Source organism: Thalia democratica, chromosome 7, assembly GCF_965202585.1.
Source record: "Thalia democratica chromosome 7, ktThaDemo2.hap1.1, whole genome shotgun sequence".
NCBI lineage: Eukaryota > Metazoa > Chordata > Thaliacea > Salpida > Salpidae > Thalia > Thalia democratica.
This window is the reverse complement of record NC_139171.1, coordinates 37,671,443-37,685,116: the sequence shown is the minus strand read 5'-3', so window position 1 is coordinate 37,685,116 and position 13,674 is coordinate 37,671,443. Positions and strand designations below refer to the sequence as shown.

General features: G+C 28.3%; 1 protein-coding gene across 1 annotated transcript; it reads left to right on the top strand.

Moving 5' to 3' along the window:
- Positions 1-244: 244 nt before the first annotated feature.
- On the top strand, positions 245-1,675 carry LOC145841345 (kelch repeat and BTB domain-containing protein 12-like). Its single transcript, XM_082948707.1, has one exon. The coding sequence runs from the start codon at positions 245-247 to the stop codon at positions 1,673-1,675; it is 1,431 nt and encodes a 476-aa protein (XP_082804833.1).
- Positions 1,676-13,674: the final 11,999 nt, after the last annotated feature.

Genomic DNA, 13,674 nt, shown 5'->3' with positions numbered 1-13,674 from the left:
TTGTATTGTTAATTACTCTTTGCTTTATTATTAATTACGTTGATTGCATTTTCACTGTATAAGCTAGATTTGAAATTTTATTTTTATTGCTTAGTATACAACTGACGAAAGAAGCATGAAATATATATTGTTTTGAAAATTGAGTCTTATTTATATTGTTTGAAAGAATTTATTTTAGTGTCAAAAAATGTTTAATTATCTAAAGATTAATTAAAGTTTTATCTACGCTTATAAGGCTAATCACATGTTTTCAGATGAACCAGAAACTAATGAAAACGAGCTTCTTTTAACTCTAAAACTGAACAAGCTGACGTTAAACGAAATTGAACTAAATAAAAAGTTATCTAACTTCACCCGCGATAAGCTAGCTGTTGAAAACGTTCTCACCTTTTACAGCTTAGCTAAACTTTACGAAACAAGCAGCGTTGCCAGCAAGGTGTGTTTGGTTTACGTCGAGCGTTGCTTTCCGATGGTGGTCGAGACTGAAAACTTTTTGCATTTAGATTGGTTTGCATCCGATTTGGTTGCACGAATACTTGCGAGCTCCCAACTGAACGTTCACTCGGAATTCGAAGTGTTCAACGCGGCCAGCCGCTGGGTGGAGCACAACAGCGAAAAACGCAGAAAGCACGCGAAACGGTTGCTATTGAAAGTTCGCTTCGAGCTGTTGTCGGTTCACGCGTTGAGACACGCTTTACACTGCGGCTCGCCGTTCACCGGAAACCAGGAATGCGTTGAAGTTTTGAAAGAAGCTCTGGTTGGCGGGGAAGCATTTAGTCGTAACGAGTCAAGCAGCTACCGTTCAGAAAGACGCTGTAGCCAAAACAACTTTAAAATACTGGTGTGCGGTGGTATACAGAGTTTTTTTGGTTTTATATGCGGTAAAAGAGTTGTGAACGAGCTGCATCAAGTTGACGGAAGAAACTTGAAGAGCGTCAAAGTTCTCACTCCGATGAAGCAAGAAAGAAAGTTCTTCGAGGCGGTCTGCTTGAAAGGGGAAGTTTACGTGCTCGGCGGCCGCGACAGAAACTCCAACGTGGTGACTTCCGTCGAAAGGTATTCCGTGGACAAATGGACCAGAGTGGCCGAGATGGTCGACGACCGGGAATACTACTGCGCCTGCGCCTTCATGGACAAAATACTCGTGTTCGGTGCGTACTACTACGAGCGCGCCGATCACGTGACCTCCTCTTGCTTGCAGCTCGACGGGAAGAACTGGAAGGAGCTGGCCGGGATGAGGGTGGCGAGAGACTCGGCTGCCTGCGCCGTTTTTCGAGGCGACGTCGTGGTTTCGGGCGGGCAGGACAACGGCGAAAACCGGTTGCGGTCGGTGGAGTCGTATGACGTCATCGGTGACGTGTGGCGATCGATGCCGGAAATGATCCACCGCAAGAGCGAGCACAGCATGGCCGCTTCGAATGGCAAGCTGTTTGTCATCGGGTACGTAGCCGACGCTTGCGAAGTGTTCGATGGCGAGAGGTTTGACGCTTTGCACTCGCCGTTGCACGTCAAACCAAACAGAGCCGTGTTGATGGGAAACAAGTTGGTGATAACCCAGGAATTGTGCGAGTATATGTACTGTTACGATGCCGATAAAGGCGATTGGTCAAAAGTGGATTGTGAGTTCACAACGTACTTAAAAAGCTATTCAAGCGTTAAAGTGCCATGGTACTGATGTAAGTAATAATGTACTGGGGTAAAAGAATCAAGCGTTGTTTTACTCGTATGTCCTGGGCAAGACGTTAAAAGGTGTCCATGGTGTGCGACTCGATAACCGAAAGGTTTTTGTGCACCCAATCCTAGGACCAAATAACTTGTGCCCTTTTTTTCTCGTTTAATAAACAATAATGTAACTTATGCTTAAAATTATATAAGTTTGGATTTTGGAAATGCTAGATAATTAGACTAAATGTATTTTGACAATTAATCTTAGGATATTTTAAGAAAACACTTTATTTATTTTTGATGATTTTGTTTTAAACCAAACTATTTTTTTTTTTAATCTGCATTTTAAGAATGTGAAAGTGTACGGATAACCTTGTATCAAAAGTACAATAAAAACATACTAATACAAAAAAATATCGTTTATAATTAATAAACTATTTAATTCATTACAATAGTTGATATTTGTGAAAAATAATTATTTAAAGAAAAATTAATTTCTAAAAGTATTTAAACTTAATAATGAAAATATAAGAACTAAAGTTAACGTTCTACACTTGTCTAATTTATTTAGTTTAATCAGTCTGAAGTACATAAGCAAAAGATAAAACTTTAAACAAGACTTTTACTTCACTTTATAATGTGTTTATTCAAAGCAAATTTGAAAAATATCAATTTTGAGCAACTAAGATATGTACTACCCAAGTTAAAAAGTCTAAGCAAGGCACGCGTTCATGGTAGAAAATAGTTATGTTGTTTTGTTTGTAAATACTGTTTAATGTTTAAAAACGTTCTGTTTAGACTTTAAATATTAACAATTTTTTTAGTAAGACATGTTAAGAAAATATTTATAAAAATAAAAAGATAGTTTTTGTTTCAATAAAAATTTACTTTTGTAAGCCTTGATGAGCTCATCGAGCGAAACATTGTTCGTAGAATGAATCATAAATGTATATTTAGCATATTTGTTATCCCTTTGAAAGTAGAAAACTTTAATGTTTTCTTCAAAACAAGCAAAGTTATGAGTTAATTTCATAATATGTTTTTAAATTTGTTTACACACATTTAAATGTATATTTTTTAACTAAGATTTCTTTCAATCCCATTTTCGTTTTTCGAACAAACAAAGAGCGAAATTGATTGCAAGTTTTTTTTTTATATCTTAGGAACTTTGCAACTAGTTAATGCAGTTTTGAAATCTAACTACTTTATAAGTTTTTAAATCGTCAACTGTTTAAAATTTTTCTTCAAAACTTCAAGAATAGTTCAAACCTTAACTACCTACTGTTTTACCTTAACAATATTCTTATGACTTTTGAAATGTTTCTTTAAAAATCGATTATAAAACTCAGTGAAAAAAATTGTACTTGTATAAAAAGTTATATATAAAATAATTGTTCTCATAAATACTTGGGTGATTAGAACTAACTTTTAAGTTAATTACTTTGCAAAGCTTAAGTTTACATTTTACTACTAAAATGTTTAGTAACAAAAGTTTTGAAGAAGTAATAAATAAAAGACTTACAAAATCAAGAAGATCCTTAGATACAACAGTGTTAAATAATTTTAACTAGTTAACACTTACAGATGTAGAAAAAAAAGCCATGACGTTTCTACTGTGAAGAAAAACAATCAAAAAGACAATCTGTATTTTTAATTTTTAAGTTTAAGCAGTATAAGTGTAGAATACATTTTATCAGGGACGTAAAATGAAATGAGTCAAAATACAAATTTTCAACCAAATAGAACTTTTAGTGTGCCAGATCAACATGCTCGCGGGCTGCAGATTTACTCTTTCAGGACACGTGTTTTTGACTCCTGAAATAATCTAGAACAGTTTTGTATTTTTTTTTTAACGTTTTAATTTGGATTTTATTTTAGTTTATTGTAAACAAAACAACTTTTCACTTTTATATTAAGATATAAGAGCCTGATCAAACGATATAAGAGACTGATCAAACGAGCGCAGACTATAATCTCTCAATAAGTTGACAATGTCCGAGACGTTGGGCTGTGGATGATTTAGCTGTGTCATTTTTTTAACTTTACCCATAAAAGGTATAAGATATCATCAGTTGTTAAAATAGTTCTTATTCAAACAGATTAGAATCAGTTTTATTGTAAAAAAGTTCGAAAAAAAAAACAAATACTGTTGCTATAGAAATAAAAACAGTAATACTTTTAACTTTAACTTCAATTTTCATGTACAAAAACTAACTCAGCAGTCGCAAAAATTGTACGAGGCAGCTCAAGGTGAAAAACAGTCGAGATGCCGTACAACTTTCATCCCGAGGGCGACTACTACAAGATCAACAAGCTCGCCACGCAGCAAGCTGTAAAAGGCAGGAACCCGTACGAAAGGAGGCACAGGTTCAACATGAGCATGATAGTGCCGCTGGACTCGTTGAACAGAGAGTTAGTTGTTGCCACTTGTTTGTTTTTGATTAAAATGTAGAGACTGGTTAAATGTTCGTACTTTTTATTAAACACATTGAGCAGTTTAGCATGAAACAAAAAAGTTAGTTTTTAATACTTTAGTAGAGTTGACTCTTTATACCAAAACGTAAAATAATTTCGCATAACTTTTTTCAATGCGTTTCAGACCCTACCCGTACGACTACGTAGAAGCGAGCTTGGTCAAGCCCCTGACCATGACAACGGAGTACAACGACACCCACCGGCCGCAAAATGAGAAGGGCAGCCGCGAAACGACAACAGAGGACTACCGCCGTTGCAAAGACCTTTACGGGAAATGCTCGTGAGTGCTTGAGAAGTAGCCAAGCGAAATTGTGTTTAATTTCAAATTAATCAGTAAAGTTTATTGTTCGTAAATGAAACTAGTATTTAGCGCCACTTAACGATTGGTTTCAAAGCTAAACTTCAAGTAAACGACAAATATTAATGTAGTATTATAAAGTTTTTTTTTAAGTAAAGAAAGAATTATGAGTTGTGTTTGTGGGAAATTCAATTTAGCAAAGTAGTATATTAGTTTCATTAATTAAAAAACCACTTGTTCGCAATTACTGAAAAAAAAATCTAAAAAACTACAAAAACTAGTGCATAAAAATTAAAAAAAAACTAGCAGAGTTTGGTCTGAATTGTACCAAAACCAAAAAATCTTTGGCTTATTTTAAAAACTACTTAAGACTTTTTAAATCTGCATTTTATTTTATTTTTTCTGAACGCTAAAGTAAAAATTAGCAGTATGTGAATACCTTTTCAAAAAATGATAAAAGTTACCATTGGTAAAGTTCCGTATATTTTTTTTTAATTGAAGTTTTAAACTAGATCATAGCAGTTTTTGAGAATAACCGTGTTTAGTAGTTGAATTTTATTACAGCACAACTGTTTTGATGCAAGTTTTTGAAATGTTTGCTTTTATTTTAAAATACTTTGCTACTGCACACATTTTACTTGCCGTAACCCTTAGGAGCTCAAGTGATTTGAAATAACCATATAACTTGATTGATTATTTATAATAATAAAAAAACAACTAATTTTCGAATCCTTTACTTAACTTCAATGTTTTGTGCATATCCTCAGAACTTGATTGATTGATTAAATATATTCAAAAATAAAGAATTTATTAGGGATAACCTTAGAACAAATAGTCTCTCATAAATTAACATAAAAGTTTTAAAAGCTAAACTATAAAACTTTATTTAGTAATAAAACATAGGTATCATAATTAATAAGAAGATTATTTTGCTTTTATTAAATTAAAACATCATCTAGCCTGAGCAGTCTAGCAATTTAGAAAAAGTTAGCTTAGCTGACTTGAATCAACTTTAAATTTTCTCAAGTTTTTAAACAGTCTGATTAGGCCTAGATGACTTAAATGTCTAGACTCTAGACTATCATTACACTATTAAGCTCTGTTTTTGTTTATTTTTAACTTTTTATTATCATTCAAAAGGTTTTGGCACTTGCGTCTTCCAAATCCAAAAGAGCTCAATGAATTAGAAAAGGAACGACTTTTTGAAGGCAGAAACTGCTTGCAAAAGTGTAAGTTTGAAAGAAAACTAGATAAGCTGAATCTAAGCTTAATATTAAATTAAATAGAATTTCTAACAAATTACTTTACAATTTCAAAAACTGCTAAAAGTTATAAACGAACAATACTTATATCTCAGCTTAGTTTTTGATGGTAAAACAAGTTATAACAAAATGTAAAAGTAAACGACTTTACCTTAAGCCAAATCTATAAATATTACAGATTTATTTGAAGTGTTTTAAACGTTTAAAACAGAAAAAAAAAACAGTAAAATACTATTTTCAATAAAAAACTAATTTTATTTTAAGTTAGCATTTTATAAAGCTATCTTATGTTTTTATTTTCTTTATTAAAAAGTCACTTGTTTTTATTAACATTTGAAATCAAAATTTTTTGCTATAAAAAATTACTAGTTATAATTACATAAAGAAAATAACTGTGAGTTTTTGAAACTGAGTGCTTATAGTTATTGTGCATTAGTTTGGTGATAATATTGAAGGTCTACGTCCTAGAAATGCTACAAAGCAATGTCGCAATCATTTTATTTATCCTAAGTTTATCTATTTTAAAATAAGTTTTTCTGCTCGCTAGGTTTTATATATTTTTTTCTACAACAGTGCGACCAACTCCAGTTTCGAAGATTCACGACAGAGACATGCTTGTAGAGAAGTGGGTTCGTGAGAAGAAGCCACCCGGCAGGCTGCTGATTGTAAAAGACCCGTATAAAAGCGAGTACACCAGAAAGTATTCCGGATTCAAGTTGCCAAAGTTGAACTCCTGCTGAATAAAATTGAATAAAAGATAAAATATTACATAATTGTAATTGGTTGTTTGTTCATTACAGTATTAGTTGTAAAATATCAATAGTGTAAGAAATATAACACTTTCGGCTGAAGTTACTATATAAAAGTTGTATATTTTATAAATATCATTGTATGAATGACATAAAAACGCTCAAAATATTTCGTCCTAGGACCTGGTGCACGAAAAAACCTTTCGGTTTTCAAGTCACACATCACGGATACCTTTAAATGATTTGTCCAGGACAAGACTTTTTTGTAATATAGAATGATTCAAAGTCAAAAAAAAAATTGTTGTTAGTTATTTAGACTTTTTATTAAGAAAGTTTGTACAAATCACATCGGAATACCTTTAATTGAATTAGTATTTTACTAAAAGATATTAAATATGTTAACAAAGTTGGTAAAATTTATTTTGATTACATCTTTATAAAATGATTTTACGTAAAATTATATTGCAGTAAGAAATTCTAAAACTTGCTTAAAGTATAGTATACTTTAAAAATTTATAAAATTCGAACAAAAAATAAGTTTATAATTAATAAAAAAATAAACAGTTTATTTCCTACAAAATTTTTCATTTTCAAGTTACCTTAATTGTAAATATAAAATGCCTTAGTATGTTTTACTTAACGTTCTTTAAATAGTGTACTTATAAAAGCAAGCACAATTAAAATTCCTTTTTGTTATTGTTTAAAAACATTTTTTTTTTTTCTTATGGTACTTAAAAATAGATACTTAGAAAGTTAAATGAGTTTATAAATAAATAACTTAAAATTCTAGAAATTTTTTATTACTAACTAAAAGGTTTGTATTACTTTTTTTATGTACAAAAGTTTACAATTATTTTATGCATTTCAAGCAAGCTAAGTTATAACAACTTCTGTATATGGGAATAAATTTTTTTGTATAATTATACTATAGAAGTAAAACAAAAAAAAAAACTGAACTAAAAGCACAAGATTACTACTGTTTAATATTATATTATAAAGTAGGGGTGGGCAACGTAAATAGTTGACGGGCCGGATCCAGAAAAATATAGTTTTCAGCGGGCCGGATCATTTCAAGTTAGTGATCTTTTGGATTCAGCTGGATCCTTTTTTAGATCCGGATCCCATTTTAAACATATTATCCGGATCCGGCTAAATACTAATTTCAGACAAAGATCTGGATCCGAATGGAAGCTAATTTCAAAAAAACTTGGATCCGGTTAGATTCTTATTGATCGGGTGTTTCAGAATTTTGAATCAATACATTAATTACCAAGGTTCTCAAGTATGAAATTTTATGTTAAATTTAGTTAAGTATTCATAAATCTATATATATTATAACTCTGGACCGAATTAATACTAGTTAGTCCTAGAAAAATTATAATTTTGTTACTAAAAGTTACTCGAGCCTAAAATTTCAAGCTAGAACATAAAAAAATTGCTAACTATTTAAAATTAATTAATTTTGGAAATCCTTACCTGGAGTTTATATTGATAATATTTGTTCAAAAATTAACAAACAATTCAATATTAAACTACTGTTATTTAATTTAATTAAGCTAAAGAAGATTCATTACATTTTTTTGCATGTATAAAAGAAACAAAACAAAAAATAATTCTGATATAATAAACAGTTTTACCATAAAAAACAAAAAATAAATAAATAAAAGATCTCGATGAAACACTTAAAGTTGATCATGTATTAGAGTTGTTTAAATCTAGTTGCATGAAAGTTTTGGAAAATCTGCAAGTGCACTGAAAAACCGATTAGGTTTGAAGATAGCTTATCCTTGTTAATGTTTATGGTCGGAAATGTTTGTTTTTAAATGTATGAAGTATCGAACAACACAACTAGTTCCATGGTCATCTTTAGAAGTTTACAAACTTTGACTCGATAAATAATACATAAAATCTATCTAAAAATCTTATAAAAGCAACAAAAACTATATGTTTGATTTCAAATTTTCTTATTAACTTATTTAAAAAACAGTAAAGCCTAGATATCAAATTACTTTGGCTTGAAATTTTAACACTTTTACTTTCAAAGTATCAAAAAGTTATAATTAACTTACGAAATTTAACTAAATTCTGTACTTTAAAAATATTAATCAAACAGTCCACCTAAAATACTTTAATAAGAGTACTGACATAAAATAACGAAATATTGAAACAAAAAAGAAATAAATATATATTTTTACATAACAAACATTTTAGTTTAGTAGACTTTTAGATTAAGATCGATTTCACTAGTGAAAATATTACTAAACGAAAAACTAAAACATAAAACTGTCACTTTATACTTTAAATGTTAAGTTTAAAGAATTTAGCAAGAATAATTACACTAAAAAGAAATCAATGAGACATTTTTGGATCATAAAAGTTTTTAACAAGTTGTTTAAAATCTGGAAGTTTATTTGAAGTAGATATTCTCAGTAATGACTGCAAATTCGTATAAGTAAGATTTGAACACAGCACACTTTTGTTTATATACATGGTTAAGAATGTTTGTTTGCAAAAATATGTAGACTAAAACAGAACAAATAACTTCATTGTCATCTTTTTTAAATTAACAAACTTTTACTTGTTAAGTAAGTCTTAAAATCTGTCAATTTTTCAGTTTTGAACTTTTCTTTTTGTGTACTGCCACATTTAAGTTCAACAGTTCTAACAATATTACTAAGTACATTTTCGGTGTCAAACGTCGACGGTGATGAAATAATGTCTAATTCTTCACTTAATTGTTAAAAGTCTGCAAAAAGACGACCAAACTTATTATCAAGTGGAACTATTGTCATCAATTGGTCATCACTAAACTTAACCATATAATTAATCAAAAAGTCCTTTATGAAAAAACAATAGCAGAAAAAGTGCAAATGGTAGTCTAAACTTAAAACATTTGACAAAAGTTTAAATTTGAGCAGTTTGACCTAAAAAAATTGTCGATGTTTAAAAAGATATGTTTTTTACTTTTTTAAACATTTAAAAAACAACTCAATACTTATCTGGAAAAGACAGCAATTTTTGACACTTCTTTTTTTTAAGAAAACATTATGGTAGGTAAGATTATCAAAATTAGTTCAGCAAACAATTGCTTTTGGATAATTTGAGAAAGGATTACTTCAACTGACTTCAAAGAGAATAAGATACTATAACAAAATAGTGTTTTATCACCACAAAATAATAAGCCATTTTAACAAACATTTAGTCAAAGTCTTACAGTTTTGTTTAATGAAATAGTTCAAAAACGGTTTTGTACAAGTTTTGTAATAATTAAATTGGCTGGTCGGATTTTATATAAATTTTGAAAATGCTTAGCGGGCCGGATCATCCACTTGCGGGCCGGATCAATGTTGTCCGCGGGCCGGATTCCATTTAAAATTAAAAAAGGTTTGGGGGCCGGTCATTTTCACTCTGCGGGCCGGATCCGGCCCGCGGGCCGTACGTTGCCCACCCCTATTATAAAGGTAAGTTAAAAGTACAAAACCTATAGTTAGAAGTTTTAGATATTAAACACATATATATTAGTTAAATAAATTTATGAAAAATAAGCTTTGTCCTTTTAGAATAGAAAATAAAGAAAAAATTGTATTAGCTTACAAGTATTATCAAAAAAATAGTTTTATATAGTTTAATAACCTTCAAAAGAAGTTGAAACAATATGTGGAATATTTTGTAAAAGTTTTAATAATTACAATGTTGAAAAGGTTTTGAGTATTTATTATGATATGTATTTATTTTGAAACAATATAAAGCTACCAAAACAGTAATAAAAACGTAATAATGACTACGTATTCATTTATCAATAGCCATTAAACTATGAGTAACAACTAATCTATGAGTTTTTATTAAGTAACAAAAAAATGTTCTGTTGTAAGTCTTGGATTTTTATTAGGAAACAAAATTGAACGATTTTATACATAAAAAATGTTTTTTAAATATGTTTTACAAAATTTGTTAGCTTCAAAACAGTTACCTAAAATTATTTACAAGTGTTTCATTTTTTGTTTTATATTTTGTTCAGTTTTAAAAAGTTATCTTTTATTATTATAAAAATTGTAGTGTTTTAATCTTAACTTCTTTCAAAATTAGTTAAAATTATCACATTAGAAACAAAAAGTATTTAAAATCATAAATCAAGAAAAAAATTCTATAAAGAAAAAGTTAAGGTTACTAACCGAGTCGTAATAATTTTATGATTTATCGCTAATAGGTAAAATACTTTCACATATTTTCATGTATAATAATTTTACTAATTGTTGTTAACTATTTAAATATTTTCTAAGTTAGTTTAAAACTTTTATAATATTAAATATCAAATTAAGCTATTGAACAGTTTGAGTTATTTTCTATTTACATTCAAGTTTAGGTAAAATTAAATACAATGAATACTGATGTCATTAAGTTTATAGGTATCAAATTTATTAAAAAGGAACATTAAAGTTTAATTTAAAAAGATAGACGAAGCAAAATAATTATTAAAAAATTTAAAAAAAATCTCTGAAAAATTATCGTTTTTTTTTTCTTTTAAGTATAAATAATTTTTAGCAAAGAATAAGCTTACAATTAAAAAAAATACGTTTTTCATATGGAATGATAAAAAATACTGTTATTGATCGAAAATAAAACCATAAATATACTATAGTTTAGACTTTAGAGTTAAGCAACGTACGGCCTGCAGGCTTGATCCGGAACGCTAACGGAAATATCTGGTCCGCGACGTGCTTTTTAGTTTAAAACATCTTGGAAATCAAATACAATTGAGCTTTTTGATAATGAATATTTTGAGATGTGCACCAATATGACAATAAAAGTTCAGTAATGTTCGTATAATTACTATTTCATTTAATTTTAGTTATGAAAAGTTTTTTTATACTTATATATTGCAATTTTTGAAAAAAAAAACAACTCCGAAAGAATTAACCCTACTAAAAATTTCATACACCAAATAATATAGAGTAAGTAAAAGATCTATCGAGGGATAAAATTAAAGATCAAAAATTTGTTAATCAGGTATATTAAAAAACTTGGTAGTAATTATTAAAAATCACCCGTACACATAAGACTATGTAATAACCTTTGTTCTGTATTTAAAAGGTACTTCAAATTTGAAAACTGTTATAGTTTTTAAAAGATACTTTTTAAAGCTAAAGCGACAAAAATTTATATAATTCAATTTAAAAAAGTACAAATGAAGTTAATATTTCGTTGTTATAATAATAATACTTAGTCATTTTTGTAATATGAAGTAATTTTACACGTAATCCAGTACTTTATAAGCGTTAAAGTTATCAATGCTATAAATCTAATACAAACGTAATATGAACAGAATGACTGGTCTATGACTTTTATTGTATGAGTAACAACTTAATTTATACTTAAACATACTGCAATCAATGTTCAGCTATTGTATAAAAAGGAAGCTAAATGTTTCGTTTATAGGTTCAAACCTTTTTACTAGTATTACAAGTTTATTTTGCTTTTTTTGCATATCTAAATTAAGTTGTATAAATTGAGTAGTATGAAACGAAATTAATAAAACTAGTTCTTAATGTTACAAAAGCTATATTTTTGCGTAATTTTTATTTAAGACAAAATATCAAAATAAAAAATGATCAAATTTTACTATAAATTAATTAGTGTAAAAACTTAGCAAATAAAAGCTTTAAAAAAAATTATTTTGTTTAAATACTTATTTTCATATAATATAGTTTGAAGTAACTTCTTTCAAAATATTAATAAAAAAGTTTCAATACATTTAGTCACTCTAGTTAGTAATACAGTTATAACCTAACTATATCTTAAAAATGTACCAATAAACAGTGATCAGCAGCAGCCATCTAACCTAATGAATTTTCATATAATTAAAGTGTTTTTCTAATCACCATTATGTTAAAACAATTTAAGTATTCTCATTAATTTACATAGAAAAAACGTTAAAAGGTATTAGTGGTGTACGACTCAATAACCGAAAGGTTCATTGTGCACCAGGTCCTAGGACCAAAAATTTTGAGCGTATTTTTGTCGTTCAACAAACTAATAATACAAAGAATGTATTTAATTATGAAGATAAATTAATTCTTTGTATAGTAACTTATTATGAGACATAAGACCAAACTTTATTACTATTTTTAATGTATTAGTTTAAGTTTCTTAAAAAAAAGTATTAAACACATCAGATAAAATTACATGCTGAAAAGTACTTAAATTAAAAGATTTTTTTTAGTTTTAAAGTAAAGTTTTGTAAAAATTCAAACTTTTTACTATATTTATCTAAATATTTAATAATTTAAATACTAAGTACTTTTTAAAATGTTTAGTAGACATTTTAAAATTTTCTTTAACTTAAAAATTAACTAAGAAGATAAATTAATTGTTTGTAAAATTAATTTATTATGAGACATATAACCAAACTTTATTACTATTTTTAATGTGTTAGTTTAAGTTTCTTAAAAAAAAAAGTATTAGACACATCAGATAAAATTTATCAACTTACCCTCACAAACTTTTTAAGATAAATGTTTTCAATGAATGAATTTTTACGGATAAACATGCTGAAAAGTATTTAAATTAGAAGATTTTTTTAGTTTTATAAAAATTCAAACTTTTTACTATATTTATCTAAATATTTGATAATTTAAATGCTAAGTACTTTTCCAAATGTTCAGTAGACAGAAAAGTCATTTAAATATAAAGTACAAGTGGTAAAACTTTTATGATAAATAACTACCTTTTTTTTTAACTAATTTGTTTAATTAATTTTATAAAAAAATTTTTAAATATTTTGGTGTAAGGAGTTTAAATATTCATTTTTTGTTTTAAAGCATATGCTTCCAAACATTAAATGTCAAATTAAATTACAAATAACAATTATTGTTAAAACGTTTACACTATCTGATTAACTCTTTTTAATCATTTTAAACAAAGTAGTTCCTAAAAACTGTAGATACACAAAAAATAATTTGTTTTTTCCAGCTTGAACAAAGCACACAGTTTGAAAAGTATAAAACAAGAGCTAATCATACAGTTTTTATTTTTTTTTTTTTAATTACAGATTTTAGAACTGCATAAAAAAATGGAAGATTACAACAAATCAGTGAAAGAAGCTGGTGAAACTTTGCTGGTCGTCGATTTTTGGGCCCCATGGTGCGGCCCGTGCAGGTCCATTTCACCAGTACTGGATAAATTAGGAGGAAAGTATGAAATTAAAGTTTTAAAAGTCGACATCACG